Genomic DNA, 22,991 nt, shown 5'->3' with positions numbered 1-22,991 from the left:
GTATTTGGCATGACATCTGGACAGAGAAAGGGGGAAACTTGGAGGTGGAATGAGGAAGTACATGAAAGCATCAGAGAAAGCGGCTTGCAAAAAAAAGAACTTGGGATAGTAAGAGAGATGAGAGTAGACAGAAGTATAAAGGGATGTGATATAATGTGAAGAGTGAAGTGGCTAACGCTGAAGAAGAGTGCTAGGGTTGTATGAAAAGCTAAACTCAAAGGAAGGAGAAAAGGGTTTCTATTGGCTGCCCATACAGAGAGACAGGGAAGGCTGGGCGATAGAAGATGCAAGAAGGTTGGATAAGGTAAAGAATCAGGTAGTTTAAAGTATTAGTAAGGATAAAGTGAGGGCAGTGAGGACTTTAGGGGGATGAAGAGTGGAAAGGCAGTTGGTCAAGATGACATTCCAGTGGATGCATGGAGTAAGTGTTTAGGAGAGTTAGCAGTGGAATTGCTTACGAGATTATTTTACAAGATCTTCTTGTATAGTGAGAGGATGCCTGATGAATGGAGAAGAATTTTAGTTCAAATTTTTAAGAACAAGGGAGATGTGCAGAGCTTCAGCAACTACAGAGGCATAACGCTTATGACCCACCATGTTTGCTTTTAGAATGCTGTTGGAGAATTAGAGAAAGCGTTGCATTGCGTGTTTGTGGTGGCCAGAGGTGAACTGTGGTATTTCAAGAGGAGGATAAGAGTGTGAGATGAGTATGTGAAGGTGGTGCAAGATATGTACAAGGACAGTGTTACAGCGATAAGGTGTGCCATAGGTATGACCGACTGGTTTAAGGTTGAAGTGGGACTGCACCAGGGATCAACTCTAGCTCCTTCCAGCTTGCACTGGTGATGGACAGATTGACAGATAAGATCAGACAAGAGTCCCCATGGACTATGATTTTTGTTTTTGAAAAGCTGTTGGAATTTTACATTTGTATTATTCATATGGGATACAACCCAGATCTTCCACAAGCCAGGTGAAAAACCTACCACTAAGCCACCAATTCCCCAAATTAAAAATAATAATATAAAAAATAAAAAATAAATTGAGGCGTGAAAATACATGGTGGCGTAGTGCGTAACAAGGGTTGAGTGTGCATGTGTGCAGGATTGGCACAACGCCTTGCTCCTGTAATTTCCTGGGATATGATTAAACCTCCTTGTACATGATAAAAGGTATAAAAGATGAATAAACTTTAACGTGGAAGGCAGACTTTTTTTTTTTTTTTAAAGACGACTTTTATTTTGACACTCATCACACATCATGCTACCCGGAAGTAAGGAAAAGAAAACTGCCGTTTCTCTCTGTGATTTCGTGTCGTTATCTGAAAGGTAATGCAGCTCAGATTTAGCGTTTGTGTTCCTGTCATGTCGTGAGACCATAATAGATATATAATTAGGATGATATTGTAGAGGAATTGTAATGTTTGTGTTTAGTATTATATCTTGATGTAAATGATGTAAATGTGTTTGTAAATGAGGTGACAGACAGCTGTTAGAGTCTGCTGCAGGTGTGTGTGTGTGTGTGTGTTATACACTAATAGTAAGAATGAATAAATATAAAATAAATAAGCTCCAGTGTCCTGGTTGTAGATGAGCCGAGCTAAGCCAGAAGATGATGAATACTGGAACAGCTCCAAGTTTAAAGCTTTCACCTTCGACGACGATGATGATGAATTCACTAAGGTGAGCTAAAGGCTGAGAAATGTCCTCTGGTTGTTCAGGACAGAATTCAGGAAGGTGAAAGTGTGTTTCCAGTCCAGCAGAAGAGTCAGAAGTCTCTGTTGGTCAAATGTGACAGGTTATGTGTTAGAAATATTTATTAGAGGGATGTTGGACACACCCTATTGGGCAAGGCTTGTTGTAGGGTTTATTGACACTGCAATCAAATTCACCTTTTATTTGTCTTTCCTAATATTTTGGCCAGTCTACTGCATTCAGAGACATGCATCCTTTTTTTGTGTTTATATATATATATATATATATATATATATATATATATATATATATATATATATATATACACACACATACACACATACACACACTACCGTTCAAAAGTTTGGGGTCACTTGCAAATTTCTTTTTCTGTTTTTGTTTAGTGATTTATTTTCTACATTCGACAACAATACTGGGGATTTCAAAACTATAAAATAACACATATGGAATTAGGTAATTATGTAACAACAACAAAAACAACAGTTAGTTGTTATTTTAAGACACAGAGATCAGCCTTTCTGTGTAAGTTCTTGCAAGAACAGTATTGTCAAGTGCATTTCCAAAATCCGTCAAGCACCATAATGAAACTGGCTCTCATGAAGGCCATCCCAGGAGGGCGAGACCAAAACCTACCTCTGCCGCAGACGAGAAGTTCATTTAGAGTTATCAGCCTGAAAAATGACCAATTAACAGCACCTCAGATTAGAGGCGTTATGAAGTCTTTACAGAGCAGAAGTAGCAGACACATCTCACCATTAACTGTTCAAAGGAGATTAATGCATTTTTTAAACGCCTTCAGCATTCCTTTACGATCATCAAGTTAGAAAGTGACCCCAAACTTTTGAACGGTAGTATGTGTGTGTGTTTATATATTATGATGGCTAGAGGACTGTGTAAACTGGCTACATGGCCTGTGTAGTCCGATCCAATAGAAGTGCTAGTGTAGCTCAAATTAATAAAAATTGTTCCCAGTTTTGTTGGACTAATGGCACTTAGTTGTTAACCTAGTTAACTCAGTGTAAGTATGTATCCAATTATGTAAACATTAAAGCACTTTTTGTAAGTCGCTCTGGATAAGAGCGTCTGCCAAATGCCTAAATGTAATGTAACACCTTATCAAAACCCGGAAGGATAGTGTTGAACCGCCAACTTTAAGAAATGTGGCCAGAAAAAAAGGAATGGAAATTCATTCATTCATGAATGGAAATCACTTGGGATGAAATTGAATGGTTGAAAACCAAATAAACAAAATAAAACATAATTATGTTTAATAATGAAAGTAAGTAAAATCATTTCCATATACACACAGTGTGATGAGAACCCACAGGACTGCTACTGAACAGCTGTGTGGCCATACGAGAACCACTTGTTAGTGAGACTAATCAGGAAAAAAAGGTTCAATTTGCTAGGGAGCATAAAGACTTTGAAACAATAGAAACAGTTCTGTGATCTGGTAAGTCGAGATTAACCTTATTCCAGAGGAATTCTGTTGGTGGTTGAGTAAAATCTTATTGAAATCTTAGAGTGTGACATTTGGCTGGTCACTGTATAAGTTAAATATATTATTTATAGAGACAAGGCCTAAAAGGCAACGTTACTGCAAACTAAATCGTTATGTTGTTAATGGCATTTGGTAAGAGAAAGCTATTCAGCAGGATGTGTTAAATAACATAAAGTTATGCTTCTTACAGTTAGGCATCCATTTATATTCACACAAAACCATCTGTCTTAACTGCTATGTTTATCAAACTCATTATTTCTTTAGCACAATGGTTATATTATTGTGGCAGAGATGGCTTAGCTAAATAGTTGGTTAGATGGGGGGGGGGGGGAATCCAGTATTAATATTTATTTCTATTAAATATTAATTTGTCTGTTTGGATTTGAGGTGAAAAACCGTCGCCATTTCTCTATAATCCTACTGGTGCCTTGCTGGATTTTGCATGGCTCAAATTTTGTATCACCCTAGATTGTCCCGTGCTCTCAGAGTCCATTTTTTTAAAGTTATTTTTTAGAGTTATTTATTTAAAATCTCTAAAATGTGCATTTGCTTTAAATATTGTTTAAAGATAAATGGCCAAAAAAAAGTAAAAAGAAAACAAATGTAAACATGTCAAAATGTGTGAAAGTTTTGCACAGACTTTTCCAAATAGTGCTTTAAATTTTATATATTTATTTCTAAAATTTTATTTAATATTAAATGTATTTACAATTTCTGCACATTGCTTGTGTTGACTTATTAGTTAAAAGAATCCAAGCGTGCAGTGAACAGCATCCCGGTCGATGATGATGATGATGATGATGATGTTGAGAAGGTCAGCTGGACCGGAGAGCCTGTTGGAAGTAAGACAAACCCTACAGCCATCACTTCCCCTGTTCTTCCACAGACTCCATCTGCTTTTGGTCCTTACTTTGGATTTCCATTTGCTGTTGAACTTTAGGTATCTCCTGGTCTGTCAAAGAGACGGCGTCCAGCATCCGCTCAGGTGGAGAACAGAGCTTCCCCAAAATTAACACAGCCCCTTCGTTACCCAAACAAGGCTCTGGATACTCCTTAAGTTCTTTGTTTAGAGGTGAGTATTTGATTATAAATTGCATTGACTGGGTGTTTGTGTATTAAAGTCCTACCTGTTTTTCAGGCCAATAATTATTGTTCTGATTCTCTGTTTCGTTCACATCAGCAAAGAGCAAGCCTTCGTTTTCTGAATGTAAGTTGACGCTTCATTAAGACTATGAGTTTTGTAATGTAGCGGTGTCGTACATGGGATGCTGATGTAAGTTTTTTCTTTTTAGCTTTCATTGACACGTCTGTTAAAGTATACGCGCCAGAGTTACGCAGACCAAAGGCGGAGTCTCACGACTATGTGAGTGATCGGAGCCCTGAAGAGACTATAAGGCGGATGCGGAAAGGAAAGGTAATTTTAAAACAGTTACTCTGACCGTAGTGCCAGCTGTACTTAAAAATCACAGGTATATAGTACATTAAAACAAAGTGATTAACAAATAGTAGGTTTTTCTTCATGTGAGGGCCTTTAATATTGCAGTTACAGTTTATTTTCCTTGAGGTAGATAATATAAGGTTCTTAAAGGTCCCATTTGGTACCAATTCTTGGACAAGTTAAAAGTGTATGTTAATGCTCCAGTAGAGATGTCTCTTAGGTAAAATATTGCTCATACCTTAAGCTCTATTTATTTCACTGTTTTTTCAAACATGCTGTTTTAGTGTCTGTGTAAATGAGCCACTGCTGAGCAACAACCTGGTGGAGACTTTTTATCTTCTAATATGAGGTCACGTCATGGGGAAAATCTAATTAGACGAAAAAGAAGAAAAAAAGAGCAGGGATTGTGGTTTTTTTCACATTATTTACACCCACACACACACACTGCTTTTGAACATTGAAACATGCCTAAAACTCGATCTTGCATAATAGGCTTTTAAGGGAACACGTCTTTATAGCTGCTATAATATAAGTGATTACAGGAACTAACTTGTTTCTACAACATTAAATTGATAAAAAGGGTGTGGTGTGTGTGTGAGAGAGAGAGATAATGAGCAAAAAAGAAAGTGAAAAAGAGAATAAGAGAGAGAGAGAGAGAAAGAGAGAGTAGAGAGAGAAAGAGAGAGTAGTTTCTCTGATGCATAGCGGTATAACGTAGTACATGGTGTCCTTTGTTGTGCTTTTTTCTTCCTTTTTTTTTTTTTTTTGCATTTTAAAAATTGAAAGTACACTGCCAAGACAAAAACACGATGATATTTTGTTTGACCGCCGTTTGCTATTAATATGACATGCATTTGCCGTGGCATTATTTTAATAAGCTTGTATAATCTTGATTTCTGTCCAGAGTCGCATTACTTTTTCTCCAAGATCTCATATTGATGATGGGAGAGTCGAATCATTGTGTAAAGTCTTCTCCAGCACATCCCAAACATCTATCTAGACCTGACCGACTGAAGCAACCCGAGATTATACAGTAAAACTGCCACCACAGGCTTGTAGGCACTAGGCACTGATGAGTGGATCACTTTATCCGCCTCTCTTTTTATCCTGATGCGCCTGTCACTCCTGAAAAGAGTAAATCTAGACTCCTCAGACCACAATGCTCCATAGTCCAACCTTCATGCTCCACAGCAAATTGAAGTCTTTTTTAGTTTTGTTTAGGCTGTAAATACTGTTACTTTCACTATTAAACATAACCATGAGTTCTACTGTTCTTTCTTTACGATTTATTTTCACCAATCATTAAAGTGATAAATCATTATTTTCAAAAAAGAATAATCGTAGTTTCTTTGCTTGATGCGGGACAATAATTTCAGTTGCTTATTTACCTAAATACAGATGGTGACTTTTTTTGTCCTGGCAGTGTAAAACACTTCAATATCATTGCACCAAAAAACTACCAAAACTCAACTGTACCAAGGGACACGAGATTACATGAGATGTAAGCAGCAAGCTCGGCTCTATAAACCCAAAAACCTTCTATTTTAATCCTCATACCTCAAGTTCCAGAAGTGATGCTTTCATTTGAATCTATGATCAGGTCTTAAATCAAAAGATCAGTGTTTCTTGTAAACTCTTGGCTGAGACATTACTAAATACATATAATTTTGGTGCAGGCGTTTTCCCTGGAAAAGTTCCGCTCCCTACAGGACAAGCTGCTGCTGCTGGATGAGGCGGTGAGCGCTCACGACGGTAACGTCATCACTGCAGTAAGCATCCCGTCCTGCTTTTTATCTGCACTTTTCATTCATTCCTGATAAACCACCTGCTGGTGATGATATAAATTGCTTTCTGCTTTTGTAGGTCTTAATATATTTAAAGAAATCCTTAAGTAAAGGTAGGCATGAATAATTGAGATCTCTGTATTGCTTAAAAGAGTAGTCATTACTTTTAACTCGGTGTTAACTTGTTTTTGTTTTGACACGTTTGCAGACATCCTCTTTCGAGAGTTACTGCTAAGGGAGATCGCTTTGCGGCATTTTATTCATTATCTGAAAGAAATGGGAGAGCAGGCGCTGTTGGTGGAGTTAATGAAGTAAGTGGAGGCTTTAGATCTGGATCTTTAGACCAATTAGTAGATAGATTGCTGATGTAAGGCTAGTTTTATAAAAAAAAAAAATTTGTGTGTGTGTATGTAATAGGGCACTTGGCAGATCAGAGGATATGGCGGTGGGTGGCATCTGTTTAATTTTTAATTAATTTTTACATTTGTGACTTAAGTAATTCCATTTTTATTTCATACTATTGTTCATCCAAATTGAACAGCAAATAAAATGATATGCAGCACTAACAGAGTTTTCTTTTTAATTACTCCTGAAGTTAATGCAGTACAAGACACATTTGAATATTAAAGATGCAGGAGAAAGGAGAGACTTCCTTAAAAAATCTCTCAGGTAGTCACAGACACCACAGCAAACACAAAATCCTCTTGATTTTCACGAGAGGTGTCGACTGCCACTGCTAATCTTGTTGTTCGTTATCAGCCTTCCTTTTTCTCAGGATGATGCCACTCATGTGCAAGACCACTACACCCTCCTGGAGAGACAGATCATCATAGAGGTGAGAGCTGGTTGTTCTGGAATAGAAACTAAACAAAAGTTAAAAACGTTATAATACTTAATGCATGATTTCTCTTAGATATTGTAAAAAAAAAAAAAAAATTGTGTACCACACTCTCTTCTTTTTCCTGTTCCCCTTTTTAATGGTGATGGTGCTGGTGATTAAGCTGATCTGCATGACATGACACTCGTAGTAAAAGTGCCATTCTGCATGCATAAGCTCACATGCTAGTACACATGCTAGTAGAGGTGTCTCCGAAATCGAGTTTTAAACAATTTTTTTTTTATTTATGTAAGTTTTCATTTCAAGTAGTAAAATCTTGCAGTTCCTCTGTAATCCTTCAGGTGGAGTATTTTAAACTGTTCAGACAGCACAGCATCCTGTGTGGAAGTTTTTTTAGAAATGATAAAATTGTGATTTTTACAAAATCATTATTACAAATCAAATTAGTACTTGGGTATCGAGACAATATCGTATCGGGAGGTCCCTGGTGATTCCTATACTGTATAGGTCAATAGCCTATGATGGTATGTTAGTGTTGCTGTGATTGGCAGGAGAGAGAGAGAGAGAGAGAGCGAGCATGATATCCCTTCTATCCAGAGAGCAAAGGCATCATTGGTTCCAGACCTAAGAGATATATATATATATATATATATATATATATATAAAACATTTTAGGTGTTTAAGAGTGGTTTAGTGGTCGCCTTGTACCTCCAGGGTTGAGGGATTTGAATCTCAGCCTCAGGGCTCTGTGTGTTTGAAGGTCACATTTTCTCCTGTGCTTGGTGGGTTTTCTCCACGTATTCCGGTTTCCTTCCACAGTCGTAGTCTGATTGGTTTACACAATAGAATGTACCACTTATTAAGACTTTGGCCAACTAACGGCTGAAACAGGAGTGCTAGATGTGGCTTCTTGACTAAAATCAAGTAGCCTGGAAAGTTGAACCCAGGCTTTTATTTACAGTATATCATTACATCATCAGGATTAATTTTAGTATTCACTTTAGTGACCTGTTTAAAACGAAAAATTCTTGTGCAGTCATTTTTCATTTCGTTTATGATGCATTTACATATGTTAATCCAACATCTTGTAGCTCACAGGTGTGAGCTCACACACAGATGCACACATTCAAACCCTCATTCACACTTTATTAGGAACACCTTATAAAAACTGGGTGTGGCCTTGATATAAAGTGTTCAGTAATTGTGTATCAACCTGATATTTTACAACCCTAACCCTAGTTATAATTTTATATATTGTGCTTCTTCTAGGCGAATGACAGGAAGGGTGAAGCAGAGATTTTTAAGAAGTTCCCCAGAAAAGCGTCCATCTTAAACATGCCCCTTATCACCACTCTGTACTACGCCTGCTTCTACCATTATGGAGAGCCCGAGGTGAGCGCAGTCAGGGTATTCATGGTGCAGCATTTTAAGCACAGTCTTAGCACTGCCGATTTTTACAGTATATGCACATTTTGAACATTTTAACATGTGTTGATTTGTTTTCAGGGAACTTTCAGCAGTCCAGCTAACATCAGAAAAACCTTCAGGGTAAGGCCCGTAACGCATTTCTCAAGTTGTGTCACACTGCTACATTAACTGCTTACTGATTGAAATTAGATGTTTTTAGATTTTAAATCATATATTCTACTTGTCACCTGTCTTTGTTTTTCATGGTTTTCCTCTCCACACTGTATGATGGTTCTATAAGCAAAAATGTACATATTTTAATATTTGGTATTGGCAGTTTACTGTAAAATCTTTTTAAGAGCTTCAAAATGATTGTACTTATTTCTTTCTGTAACATTTACACACAAAAATCAATGATGCCGTCATGTTAGTGTGTGGTACAGGTACAGGCATCTCGTGAAGCAGTGTCCTCATGTATTTAGTACTCTGTGTACTCACTAACTGATACACATACATAGGGTTAGCAGATGTTACTTACTTTTAAAGTAACTTCTCTTCTAAATGCAAGAGGGTTAGAGTTGGGGTTAGAGCAATCTTCTTATATGAGGTCACAATAGGGAAAAAATTTTCTTGTTTAAACCCTTGCCAATACAAAAATGGGAAAAAATTAAATATAAATAAATATATACACTCAACAAAAATATAAACGCAACACCTTTGTTTCTGCTCCGATTTTTCATGAGATGGACTTAAAGATCTAAAATTCATTCCAGATACACAATATTACCATTTCTCTCAAACATTGTTCACAAATCAGTCTAAATGTGTGATAGTGAGCACTTCTGCTTTGCTGAGATAATCCATCCCACCTTACAGGTGTGCCACATCAAGATGCTGATCTGACATCATGAGTAGTGCACAGGTGTACCTTATACTGCCCACAATAAAAGGCCACCCTGGAATGTGCAGTTTTGTCTCACAGCAAAATGCCACAGATGCCACAAGCATTGAGGGAGCGTGCAATTGGCATGCTGACAGCAGGAATGTCAACCAGATCTGTTGCTCGTGCATTGAATGTTCATTTCTCCACCATAAGCCGTCTCCAAAGGCGTTTCAGAGAATATGGCAGTAAATCCAATCGGCCTCACAACCGCAGACCACGTGTAACCACACCAGCCCAGGACCTCCACATCCAGCAGGTTCACCTCCAAGATCGTCTGAGACCAGCCACTCAGACAGCTGCTGAAACAATTGGTTTGCATAACCAAACAATTTCTGCACAAACTGTCAGAAACCGTCTCAGGGAAGCTCAACTGCATGCTCGTCGTCCTCATCGGGGTCTTGACCTGACTCCAGCTCGTCGCCGTAACAGACTTGAGTGGGCTCACATTCGATGGCATCTGGCACGTTGGAGAGGTGTTCTCTTCACGGATGAATCTCGGTTTACATTGTTCAGGGCAGTTGGCAGACAGCGTGTGTGGCTGAGCGCTTTGCTGATGTCAATGTTGTGGATCGAGTGGCCCATGGTGGTGGTGGGGTTATGGTATGGGCAGGCATCTGTTATGGACGAAGAACACAGGTACATTTTATTGATGGCATTTTGAATGCACAGAGATACCGTGATGAGATCCTGAGGCCCATTGTTGTGCCATACATCCATGAACATTACCTCATGTTTCAAGATAATGCACGGCCCCATGTTGCAAGGATCTGTACACCGTTCTTGGAAGTTGAAAATGTCCCAGTTCTTGCATGGCCAGCATACTCACCGGACATGTCACACGTTGAGCATGTTTGGGATGTGCTTGACCGGCGTATACGACAGCGTGTACCAGTTCCCACTAATATCCAACAACTTCGCACAGCCATTGAAGACGAGTGGACCAACATTCCACAAGCCACAATTGACGGTGGTCAAAATGGTGGTCAGACCAGATACTGACCGGTTCTGAGTCCCCAGACCCCCAATAAAGCAAAAAACTGCACATTCCAGGGTGGCCTTTTATTGTGGGCAGTAATAAGTCCATCTCATGAAAAATCGGAGCAGAAACAAAGGTGTTGCGTTTATATTTTTGTTGAGTGTATATATATATATATATATATATATATATATATATATATATATATATATTATATTATAAAAAATCTGTATTATTAAAATCTACCTAAATAGACAAATAATTTGCATGTGTATCATGCATGTGATGCAAACAAGTCAATATTAAAGAGAGAATGAGATGGTTTGTGTTATGAAGGACTAAAGCAGACATCTATTTTTAACATGTATAAATCAGGCCACCACTTAATGACATGCTCATTTAGAGTATGTGTTGGTTGATGCATTCAGTAGTTGTTTACCTGCAAAATGTATTTTTCTAAACAGTGAGTCAACCTGATAAGTTGGCCAAAGATTACAGGTGAATGACAGGGGTACTTAATGTATGTAGTATTTATGTAAGTTTAAGTATTTGTGTCTTATGGACAAACAACATATCAAGAACTCTGTTAATATTGTGATGAAAATTGTTATTGTGCATAAAATCTTTTCTTTGGTAGATTTCAGAAAAGCAGTACATCCTCACAGCACTTGGAGCTCGGGCCAAGTTAAAAAGCTGGTTTGACGTAGACAGTTTATTCAACACCAAGACCTGGCTGGGTTACACTAAGAAAAGATCTCCCATTGGCTTTCACAGAGTGGTGGATATCCTGCACAAGAACAGCGCTCCTGTTCAGGTGCATCCCTTTCAGTGACAAGCTTCTTCCAGCAGGGGGAGCTGATTAGTAAAGCCTGTTTACTATTCATGTTTTATACTCAAACAGATGTTTTCCAGCACTTGTTATATGTTATACCAGACTAAGGTTGCTTTATACAGTTACTTATCTGTAACCCACAGCTGTAATTGTTTAAGCCCTGTTTAAGTGTCTCAGTATCTAATCTCCTCCTCCCCCTTTCTTTAGGTGTTGAAAGATTATGTGACTCTGATTGATGACTCAGAACTAAAGCTCAGTTTGGCTCAGAAGTATAAATGCCATGACGTTGTCATCGACGTAAGTGCAACAGTTTTGAATTGTACATTACATTATTCCAGGGTGGACAAATGATTCATTTATTACATAACCCACTGAATAAGTAAAGCTCCATGTGATGTCAAGTTTCTTGTTTTGGTTGCTCAGAAGTCTATTTAAAACATAGTGGTAGCTAAACGGTATGGAATAAAAACACTAAAAATTGTTACAGGACAGTAAAAATACTGTGGATAGGGTGGTGATACAACAGCATGTCCCAAAGGATTTTATTTTATTCAATACCGCAGAAATGTAGCAACTGTAACAGTTTCTCATTTTATAAAGAATGTTCCATACTTGTTTACATTTAGGTGTAATGGGCCTTATTGATAAGTCTTTAATTATCTGTAATTTTATTCATAAACCATAATTAACTATAAAATTCACGAGATTCCCAAAGATGTGGTTAATGCTGACATTCTGCATATTTACGTGGATGTTAATCAAGACTGATCACTCATAAAGTGTGAAGCATGTTCAAGGCACAGCTGATTTAAGAAAAACCAAAAAAGAATGGCAGAATTTCCTAGAGACTTAACACACTTTTATTTATCGTAATCCTCATACTGTGGTATTTTTTGTAATTTGTGATTTAATTCAAAACTGATTCTAGTTCAAGCCTTGTTTTGGTTTTAATTTTAATAATGCCAGCTTACAGCTCATGGAAAACAAAAATCCAGTATCTCAATATTAAAATGTTTCAAGTGTAAGTAAATTATAAGTCATACAGTATAAATACCGTATATATCTTAATCTAGTTCAGCACACACATGGGCACATCTGCTTACAGTACTTTTGTCCTGTACTTTTGTTCTACTGGAACAGTTGTCCAGAAGATGATCCTCGACTCCCTCCACAAGGAGGGTAAGCAAGGTCATTACTGACAGGGCTGCTTCTTCAGAGTGCTGTATCAAAGCATATTCCTGGAAATTTAGGGAAGGGAAAAGTGTGATAGGGAAAGGTGCATAAGCAATAGGGATGAAAAAGCCTAAAGAAAGTAAGGTGATTCAGGAACTTAAGAGAGCTTCACACGGAGTGGGTCGAGTTAAAGTCAGTGCGTTAAGAGCCACCATTTATCAGCTGTTACTAATATTAAGACACTCCAGGAGGAGAGACAATGTCATAAGGATTTTATTTGGACTAATGAAAAAAGAACTGGGCTGTTGCTCAGAAGTCCTCTTGCTCAGAAGTAAGCAAATTCCGCAGGAAGATCAAAGAAGCACATAATTAAGTTTCTTGAAAAGTTTCTTGAAGTCCACAGATTTTTTTAATTGTCTGTGATTTGGGATTCCATGTCATCTGCTGGTGTTGTTCCACTGTGTTTTATCAAGTCCAAAGTCAACACAGCTGGCTATCAAGAGATATAGAGAACTTTATGATATAGAGATTTTAGAGCACTTAATGCTTCCATCTGCTGACAAGCTTCATGGAGATGCTGATTTCCTTTTTCCAGCAGGACTTAGTTTTGGCACTGTGAGCAGGTGCCATCACTCACTTTTTTGCTGACCATAACTTTACTGTGACCTGAGCTCCATAGAGAATATATTGACTGTTGTCAAGTGGAAGATGCATAATAAAGCAACCTGGTTAGACATTTCTGTATTGTAATTTGTTTTATTAATGTTAAGAAACATTCAAATATTTTGAGATTTTTTTGTTTTTGTTTTCTTGAGCTGTAAGCGATAATGACCGAAAAAAAAAATGCTTGGAGTATTACTCTTTGTGTGTAATGAATGTAGAATGTACCCCTATTTATACATAAGGGCTCCTGATGTCTGTGAACCTACTTGGCTCCTGTTATCACTTACATTATAGAAGCTATGAACACCTTGTCCTTATCAGGAAACCACAAAGCTTAAAGACTTTCCCATGATACAGCTTTAAATGTCATGTTCCTGTTTTATTTACAATCAGACATACAAAGACATGAAGGACCGTCAGCAGCTGATTGTGTACCAAGGTAAAGTGGAGCGAGGCTCACACGAGTACAGAAAGATTGAGGAGCTCCTTAATAACACGGTAAGAGAAGCCCAAATTTACCCTATCCCTAAGTAATGGGTTCATTGGGGTAAGAAGAGAACAGATGAAGTGATGCACCCACCATGCCTAGTGCCTACTGGGGTCAGGTTTAGGTTCAGCAATGTTATGTTGCAATAAAATAAAGTCAGCTAATAACTTGAAAGTACTGAAGGACAAGGTTTTTCAATCAGTTTTTTTTCTCCCCTGATGGCATGGGTATATTCCAATAATGACAATGCCAGGATTCATTGTGCTCAAATTGTAAAAGAGTGGTTCAGGGAGCACGAGACATCATTTTTATACATGGAACAGCGGCCAGTCCTTAACCCCAGTGAGATTCTTTTGAATGTGCTAGAGTAGGTATAACAAGTATACAAGAGGCATGTTAAACTGAGCAATACAAGAAATTACAGAAATAAATTCTATAGTGTCAACTTTGTATTTTATTTCAAACTACTTAACAAACCCTGTGATATTTACACTATGCCAAAGTACTGTAGTTGGGCACATGTCCAAAAAGCACAGGTGCTATTTATTAGTTATTTCTTATTATTAACATTGTATTTATGCATGACAGATTTAAAGTTATGCTCTTTAAAGTTTTTTAAATAAGGAGAAATTTTCTTTTTTGTTTGTTTTTTAGTTGAAAGCCCTGTTTTTTTTTTTTTTGTTTAGTTTTTTTTACTTAAAAACCATATAAATAAAACATATCGATCAGTTCCCACAAAACTAATATTACAATACTTTAAAAAGAATTACAGAAGTAGGTGCTTTGGGATCTCAGTATTGTATTTAACAACAGCAAAACAAGGAAATTGGAATATCCTTTTATTGTGTTTTCTGGTGTTCGTTCTTCTAATATTTTTCTAACTTCTCCTTTGTTCCTAACAGCAAATCCGATGGAAGAACTGACCTTTGGCGAGAAGACAAGATGTTTTATACAGACATGTTAATATGATCTCGGTCAGAGACTTGAGCTTATGACGCCGGTGATTCAGAGGAGCTTCACAGGGAAGGTTGTTACAGTACTGACTTCACAGACCTGCCTGAGAGCAGTCTCAGATTCAGGCCTTGGCCAAATGAAGCCTATTAACCTGGTCATATCAACTACAACATGCCTCATTTTGCCTTGCCCTTATCATTTTTCCATTTCCGTTTTGGGTGTAGAGGTGCCATGTGTCGTTTCACCAACAAAAGCTGAACTTGGACCTTTACAAATCTACAAACATAAAATTAATCTACCAATCTGTCTATAAGTTATGTTCTGAAGTTTTTTATGCATATAGGGTGAGTCAAAAATGATCCATACTCCAGTTATATTAAAACTTCTCCACCCTGTCTTAATCACTTTCAGTTCAAGAATTTTCTCCTTCCAGTCACTGCGGTGCAGGTGTGAATGTGTTACATCTGTGCATCTGTAACAGCAGTGTGAACTAAAACAGATGCTGCACTTGTGATTTGCCTGAAAGGAAAGCAGTGTCAAGTGAATTGTTTTTGTGATCTGAGAGTACAGAATGATGATCAATACTCTAAGGAAGGTAAAGGTTTCTTAAAGAGAATTATTACTGGTAATGAGACATGGATTCATCACTACAAGCCTGAGAGTAAGCGGCAGAGTATGGAATAGGAGCATCCTGAAACGCCGACCAAGAAAAAGTTAAAAAGTCAATCATCAGCTAGAAAATTAGTGCTTACAGTTTTCTGGGATTCTCAAGGGCCAGTATTTGAACATATCAGCAAAAAAGGTTCAACAATCAACAGTGCTCATTACAGTGAGATGCTTATTGAAGAGCTGAGGCCTAAAGCTCAGATTAAACGCAGAGAACAGATATTCAAGGGTGTTGTGATCTTGCCTGACAATGCATGTCTGCACACTTCTGCCCACACTGTGACTCTTCATTTATAGGTGTTAAAGCATCCTTCTCATACATCTGATCTTGCTACGAGGATGAAGATCCACTCCTGAAGTGAAGATAGCAGTGACTCGCAGCTCAGCCTTTAACATTTTTGATTAAGGAATATGAAAACTTGTTGATGGACAAAGTGGACCATACAAATGGGCAAAGTGTATTGAAAAGCAAGGAAATTATATATTTGGTTATTTTAAAAAAGTTCTACAGCCAGAGAGCGGTTTGACTCACCTTTGTATATAAAAAAGAAACTTCAATTATTTAATAAAAATCTTTTAAAACTGCCATTTAGTTTTTACATTGGTTTTATTCTTTAGGATTACTCTTTCCTCCCCATTTTTTTGTTTGTTTTTTTAGAGCAATGGCATAAAGTACCATTTTTGTAAAAAAAAAATATATTAAAAAAAGTCAGATTTGTAGCTTATAATACTTGTTTCTTAGACACTACATCTGGGTAAAACAATAAGTGGAATTATTTATTTATTTTTTACTTTTTAAATTATTCCCATGAGGAGTTGGTGTAAAATCACCTGAAGAAGAAGCTTTTACTTGTCACGCATTATAGCATAGTGAAGTTCCTGTCTTCACATATGCCAGAATGTTAGGCAGCTGGGGTGAGAGCGCAAGGTCAGCCATGATACAACACCCCTGGAGCAGACAGCAGTCTCCCTGCTCAAGAGCCCAACTGTGGCAGCTTGGTGGGACTGGGGCTTGAATCGCCAACCTTCAGGTCATTATCCCACTGAGTTACTACTGTCAATGGGTTAATGTATTGCCAGCGTATTGACTTCATGGCCAGATGTTGTGAATTTTTGTTTTTGAATCCCTCTCACGATTTTATTTCAAAAGAACCTGGCAGCAAACCCAGTGATTTTAGACCAGGCATTCACCACTGTCCTAAAATTCATACTGCTCTCTTGCATCTGGATCCTCAGGCAGTGTTCCTTATATGAAATAATATATTTTTATTTTTATTTAGACCCAAGATAGCTTTGCAGGTAAAAAAAAAAGATTAACAAATACAAGATTGGAATTTTTTTTCATAGAAATTTACCAGTCTTTGCTTGCTTGCTTGTTAATAGATCCAGACTCTTGGGCCACCAGGTTCATTGTGTAAACTTGACAGGGGTGTACTTGTATGTTCCCAACAACCAATCACCAGGATCACTGTGACCATTGTTTTCTCACCTAGTAGGGTCAGGTTGGATTCAGAGCCAATCTTGCTAACACCAGCTGCAAGGTGGGAGAAATCTCTCAAATTGGGTTTATTGCAGAGGAGATAAATAAGCCTGATTGTTCATACCCTTATTCAGAGTAATTTCATTGTTCATCTGAATAGTTGAGGGGTAAGGGTCTTGTTCATGGGCCCAACAGTGACAACTTTGTAATACTGGGGTTTGAACCAGGGACCTTTAACTCAGTAGTCCAGCGTCTAAAACAGGCCATGAAGCTGTAAGGCACATCTTAACCATCCTTTTCATAAATAAAAGAACAAAATTAGTTTCAATTTCATTCTTATACCATTTCCCAACTTATTAAAATACATAATTTATTGCTTTGATTTGAATTTGTAAGTACATGCCATGAGCAAAGACTTCATCAACTTATCTTCATCAACTATTACACCACAGTGGCATTTAAATCCAGTCTGATTGGTCGGAAGGTGTTGATTTATTTTTTTCAGAACAGCACGGCGCTGACTGTCGCTCCAACTGTAACTTATATGATAAGTTTGTATTAATGTACTTTATTAAATAAATACAGTATTGCTTCTTTAATAGCATTAATGGGGGGGGGGGGTTGATGGATAATGTATGATCAGCAAAATCTTGGGCTATTAATAAGCAGATTAAAATAGTGTTTAGAATCACTGATATTGATGTTTATTTGAGATTTATGTTATTAATCAGTATACAATAAGTGTTTTACACCACAGGTGGAATTTATTTTTTCTTTTTCTAAGGAAAGAAAAAAGAGGGGCTGCTGAGATCAGAAGTTTTTGTAGATGATGAAATGGTAACAGTAATTTGTCTCAGATGTTCCACAGCAATACATGTAATTATACATAGTTAAAACATGATGTGCTGATTATTATTATTGAATATTTTTATTTTGTTCTCAAATCATTCTTCAATTTTTCTCTATTATTTTCTGAGGAATCTCTATTCTGATGTGTCTTTAGAAATCTGCCCATTTAATGTGTTAATGATCATGCTGCTTTAACTATTATACAATGGTCTATGATGTCATCTAGTGGTTTTTTGAGTATGCATTAGTTAGTTTCCCCTGAAAAGGGGGCAGGATTGACTCATCAGAGCTCTGATCAGGCCGTGTGCTTACTGCAATGACACCACACTGCTGCTCACTCATACACACTCCTTGTGTATGTGTAGCACAGAAATTTGTTAATATGTTCAAATTTTGTCTGGGATCAATGCTAAAGTAAGGCAGCTGCATTTTTGTTCTTCATTAAAGGGTAAGTGGCAGCTACAGTACGTTTTAAATTTTGTCTGTTATATGTTTAAAACAAAAAAAAATTCTTTCTGCATGTATGCCTTTAAGATATTACTTATAGTATATTGTCTGACCCTGGGCGATTATTATCTTATGTGATGTTTACGTTAAATATGTATTGTCAAAGTTTAAGTTTTCAAATTTTTCTTTGTCTTTTCTTTTATCAGGTGTAAATACAGTATAACTAGGTTACACACTGTCAGAGCTGATTTGCTTTCCTCTAATTCCAAAGTAATCATGCGTCTCTTACCACTAATTAATAATAGGTATTGATATAAAAATCGGCATATAGGACAATTTTTGCAGTTTTTCTCGTTAACTCTCTAACTCCTGAGGCAAAACCTTGTAAAAAAACCCTTAGAAAAAAATGTAATAATAAATGAAAATTACCGTAATCTTACTAACAGAACTCATTTTGCGCTTTCATATGATGCATGAAAAAAAGTTGAAAAGAAAGCCTCATAGGTTCACACAGATACCAAAAGGAGAATGTCATACACTGTTCTATTTTTTTTATTTTAATTGTTTCCTGATCGACCTTTAGATTAGGATATATTTGATCACTGCGCGGGTGCTAAAATTTTTGTTCATCAGTATGCGCCTTAGAGCATCAAGGTGGTGTGGTGGTTAGCACTGTGGCTTCACACCTCCATGGTCAAGGGTTTGAGCCCCGCCCCTCACAATTTGTGCGTGTTGACTTTGCATGTTCTTTTGGTTTCCTTGCACAGCACATGCACATAATTACAATTTTTATTTATATAGCACTTTTAACAATTGTCATTGTCGCAAAGCAGCTTTAATGCTCTAATTGTGTTAAATTAGCCGTAGTGTAAGTGTGTGATTTTGTCCCTGTGATGGACTAGTACCACAGTATCTTGCCTAGTGCCCGAGTCCCCTGGGATAGACCAGGGATTCTACACCAGCAACAGTACCCACTATACCACTGTGTGCTTTCATAGTGCTGCAAAGAGCTAAAAATCACAAGAACCCTTTAAGTGGAAAAATCTTTGTGGTTTTGGTAACATAGTCATGCACAAGATGTAGAATTGGGGTTATTTTAAAGAGTAATGGAAACTATCAAGTGTGGGTGTTTACTGCTCAGGGAGGGTCAGGTCACAAGCCACATTTCTAATTAACACACGTTTCAATTCTCGAGAGTGCAGTATATGTTCGTTCATCTGCAAACACATGGTTAGACCTACCCAGTGTCTCTCCAGCTTATATTTAAACTTGTTTGCCACAGTCGTTTATTTTAAATGCAAAGGAGGTCAACTCAACAAGTAACATCATCATATCAGATAGTCCTTACTGCTGGTTAGCATTAAAGAACCCATATTTTACTTTTTCTTTAATAATTAACACAGGTCTCAGAAAGGCGTCTGGTTAATTCCTCAGCGAAAATACCCCTTTAGCTAATTCAGTTTTTTTGATACCTCAACCTCCCTTTATTCCCATCCTTCAACAAATGTGACGTTTCAGGGTCATTTTAAATGAGGACCTCCAGAGAACAGCAGAGCTGTGAAACAAGCTGGGGGGAGGGGATTCTCTTATGTGAGGTCACAATAGGTAGAAAATCTAATTGTCTTGTTCTGGACAATACAAAAAGGAAAATAGGACAAAGAGCAGCGAATAGTTGATTTCATTTTTCTTATTTTTTTCTGATTTGTACATGCAACCTAAAAAGTGTAGTTTGCATAGGTCCCCATTAATGTCTTTATTCTTTATCCTTTACTTCCTAATTTCTTCTTAAATTTGGTTGAAGCAGATCTTCTACTACAAAGCTTTACCAAATACATTGAGTAAATTAAAACAATGACATGGTTTTTTTTTTTTTAATTTCTTTCTAATAACTCTTCTTTTAATTGCATTTTCTCCTTCATGACTAAAGACACTATGAACTGGACTACCATGCCTGGGAATGTAAGTGTAAGCTGTGTGGTGCCTTACGACGAGGGCCGTATTCCACTCCTGGTGCTCTACATTGCTGTGCTGCTTGTGGGGTTCCCGGCCAACCTGGTGACCATTTATCTGACCATCCACAAGGTACTCTGCAACAATGTTCTGGCCATCTACCTGCTGAGTCTGTCGTTAAGTGACCTCACCTACCTGTTGACGCTGCCTGTGTGGGCTGTTTACGTCAACAGCAGCCACCACTGGCCATGGAGTTCTCTGGCGTGCCAGGTTACGGGGTACGTCTTTTTCACCAACATGTACATCAGCATCTTCCTGCTCTGCTGTATCTCTATAGATCGCTATGTGGCAGTGGTCTATGCTTTGGAGTCACGTGGGCTCCGGCATCAGAGACTCGCTGCTTTTGTGACTCTTGCTATTTGGTGTGTGGTGGGCTTTGGCCATGCCCCTGTCTTCACGATGCCTGAGGTCCAGGATGTCAGCGGAGAGCACCGCTGCTTCGAGCCAAATCAAAGCACTGCCACTGTGACCGGCTTCAACTATGCTCGCTTCAGCGTGGGCTTCCTTGGTCCACTTATAGTGCTAATCTTCACCAACCATAGCATCTTGGCCAGTGTGCGTGCTAGCGCGAGCATAACCGTGCACCAGAAGCAAAAGGTGCGTCGCTTGGCTGTGGCTGTCGTGCTCCTCTTCCTGATCTGCTTCGGCCCATACCACCTGCTCCTTCTTTTACATGCCATTACTTACCATTTCCCATCACTGCTGGCTGACTGCCACTTTGAACAGCACGTCTACACACCCTACATCATCTCACTGGGCTTGTCCACAATCAACAGTGCTGCTAATCCTGTCCTGTACATGCTGTCCAGCGATAACATCAAAAAGGAGTTTCGGGGCTGTGTGACGGGCCTCAGGAGTAGGTGCTGTCAATGCTGCATAGATCCCAGCCAGGACGTGAGCACAAAAACTCTTAATACACAAGTCCAAGGGACCAGAATGGACTGAGAACTGATTATCATAAATATGAGCTGTTTTACAGGACATTTTGAAGTGTTCAGGAAAGCTATAAAGATGTGGAGTAGAAGAGTAAAATATTTTTGTCTGGGACAAACTGATTGGACTTATGGATAAGAGTTTCTGCCTGATGCTGTAAATGGCCTTTCTAATGCATAATGACCACTGAAAGGTCTATAAAATGATTTTTTTATATCACCATTTTCAGTAACAGCATGCAAAATAAATGTAGAAATTGGACACTGTACAAAACAATCGGAAGCCTTCTTGAGAACCTCAAGCTTTACAAAAATCTCAAAAACATCCGTGAGAGCGTCTCCGTGCTGTTAGAGGCCTGTGTAGGTAGTCAGGAAAACCACCGAAACCATAAGTAAGCAGCATTTAGCAGTGACTGCAGCAGAAACTCCCACAATGCAGCTTTTGAAGCTCTTGGCATGTTTGACAAAATGCCAGATCAAACACATGCTCTGATCTTATCACAGCACGAATCTTAAGTAAAGATTTGTAGGACACTACTACGATGTGACATTCGTGTGAATAGTTGCCTTTAGAGCAGAAACAACAAAGGTGCATTCAGTGGAACAATAATTCCATGACTGCAATAAATGCGAATTATAAATTCAATATGTGAACTGTCACAAAACCAACCTTATTAATGGATGTATGTAAGCAGATCTTTTCACAAAGTCAAAGCTAGAATATTGCACTGAGCATTGCAGGAAATGTTGGGTTATTTTGTTCAGCAGTTTTATTGACTATGCGTCTTCTTTATTGTCTACTTTTCATTGCAACGATACAGAATTCTTTAAAATATACATTATATTGCTGTAATCTTGCAATATTAATTTGTAATCCTGTTTAATTGTATTACGCGATTGGTAATTTACATTTATAAAATTTACATAAATTACTGTAAAATACCAAAAAGCGTGATGCATAGTGGCACTTCAAATGCTTTTTCAGGGGTAAAAGTAGTTTTAAAAAATTCTCTTTAAGAATTAACTTTATTTTAAAAACCTCAGAGCTAAGGCTGATTAAGTTAGTGTTATACAGTTGAGGTACTGTAGTTGTGATGATACAGTGATTATGCCTAAATCGCAGAAAAAAAAGATTGTGTTTAAATCACTGTCAAGCTTCCAGAATTTGGTTCTAAACATTGCATTCAATTTTAAGTCACTTTTATACTCATATCCGAGCCAATGAACTAATTATGGCTTATCTGCTGTAAATCTATTTACAAGACGTCTACAGTATATTCCCAGATATATACAATACAGTAAATTAGATTGTAGTTTGGTTGAAAAAAAAAAAGCCTTTAAATTCATATCAAAATTACAAAAGGTCATGCTCTTATTACAAATAAGATGCTCTGTTGCATGATGTTTGAGTTACATTTGTTACATCACCTCGATACTGTACACTGTGTGGTCTAATCTATACATCTGCATGCTGCCACATCTTCAGCGTGCCTGCTGTGTGCTGGTTATAGCGCACGAGCTTACCGCTAAAAGATTTTTCTGGCCTGATAAATGTAATTCTGATGTTAACTCTTGTTAAGAAGTAACATAAAGGAAATCAAAAAGCTGTGATCAGCATCAAACAAGAAGTAGACCCCACCTATCCAAAAATTACACTGTCTGCTTTGGCAAGTTTTGCCTAGTTATAAATGGTTATAAAATTGTTATGACAAATGTATAAGAAACCTTACCTTAGTAATGCATATTTGATCTACTACTGAAACAAAATGAAATTTGTTATATGATAGGCTATATCAACAATTTAGATATTTAGATTTTAAAAATAGGTCAATTATGCATTAATGGGTTTTATATGAAGTAAATGGAGATTTTAATTAAACACTGAAAAATTAAGAA

At 37.6% G+C, this 22,991-nt stretch overlaps 2 protein-coding genes across 3 annotated transcripts; both read left to right on the top strand.

Moving 5' to 3' along the window:
• The first annotated feature begins 1,262 nt into the window (after nucleotides 1-1,262).
• On the top strand, nucleotides 1,263-15,965 carry vipas39 (VPS33B interacting protein, apical-basolateral polarity regulator, spe-39 homolog). Of its 2 annotated transcripts, none has more exons than XM_053489531.1 (18): nucleotides 1,263-1,328; nucleotides 1,590-1,682; nucleotides 3,959-4,058; nucleotides 4,157-4,288; nucleotides 4,397-4,423; nucleotides 4,509-4,630; nucleotides 6,331-6,423; nucleotides 6,518-6,551; nucleotides 6,647-6,749; nucleotides 6,856-6,883; nucleotides 7,034-7,107; nucleotides 7,198-7,273; nucleotides 8,546-8,668; nucleotides 8,783-8,824; nucleotides 11,240-11,416; nucleotides 11,642-11,731; nucleotides 13,664-13,768; nucleotides 14,660-15,965. In XM_053489531.1, the coding sequence occupies exons 2-18, from the start codon at nucleotides 1,590-1,592 to the stop codon at nucleotides 14,678-14,680; spliced, it is 1,440 nt and encodes a 479-aa protein (XP_053345506.1). In that variant the 5' UTR covers nucleotides 1,263-1,328; the 3' UTR covers nucleotides 14,681-15,965. The 2 variants fall into 2 exon arrangements, with proteins under 2 accessions (XP_053345506.1, XP_053345507.1); XM_053489532.1 differs by having other exon boundaries at nucleotides 1,305-1,328; nucleotides 1,576-1,682.
• Nucleotides 15,966-18,033: 2,068 nt separating this feature from the next.
• gpr132b (G protein-coupled receptor 132b) lies at nucleotides 18,034-21,560 on the top strand. Its single transcript, XM_053489381.1, has 2 exons — nucleotides 18,034-18,154; nucleotides 20,081-21,560. Exon 2 carries the CDS (start codon nucleotides 20,086-20,088, stop codon nucleotides 21,106-21,108), a length of 1,023 nt encoding a protein of 340 aa, XP_053345356.1. The 5' UTR covers nucleotides 18,034-18,154; nucleotides 20,081-20,085; the 3' UTR covers nucleotides 21,109-21,560.
• The last annotated feature ends 1,431 nt before the right edge of the window (nucleotides 21,561-22,991 follow it).

Source organism: Clarias gariepinus, chromosome 27, assembly GCF_024256425.1.
Source record: "Clarias gariepinus isolate MV-2021 ecotype Netherlands chromosome 27, CGAR_prim_01v2, whole genome shotgun sequence".
NCBI lineage: Eukaryota > Metazoa > Chordata > Actinopteri > Siluriformes > Clariidae > Clarias > Clarias gariepinus.
Note: the sequence above shows the minus strand (reverse complement) of the source record. Positions and strands in the feature narration are given on the sequence as shown.

Excerpts from the sequence above, each read along its gene's own strand:
- gpr132b (XM_053489381.1), top strand. The coding sequence starts at position 20,086 with ATGAACTGGACTACCATGCCTGGGAATGTAAGTGTAAGCTGTGTGGTG.
- vipas39 (XM_053489531.1), top strand. The coding sequence starts at position 1,590 with ATGAGCCGAGCTAAGCCAGAAGATGATGAATACTGGAACAGCTCCAAG. Across the intron at positions 6,424-6,517 it reads ACGGTAACGTCATCACTGCA|GTCTTAATATATTTAAAGAA; the intron begins GTAAGCATCCCG and ends CTGCTTTTGTAG. Across the intron at positions 8,825-11,239 it reads ACATCAGAAAAACCTTCAGG|ATTTCAGAAAAGCAGTACAT; the intron begins GTAAGGCCCGTA and ends TTTCTTTGGTAG.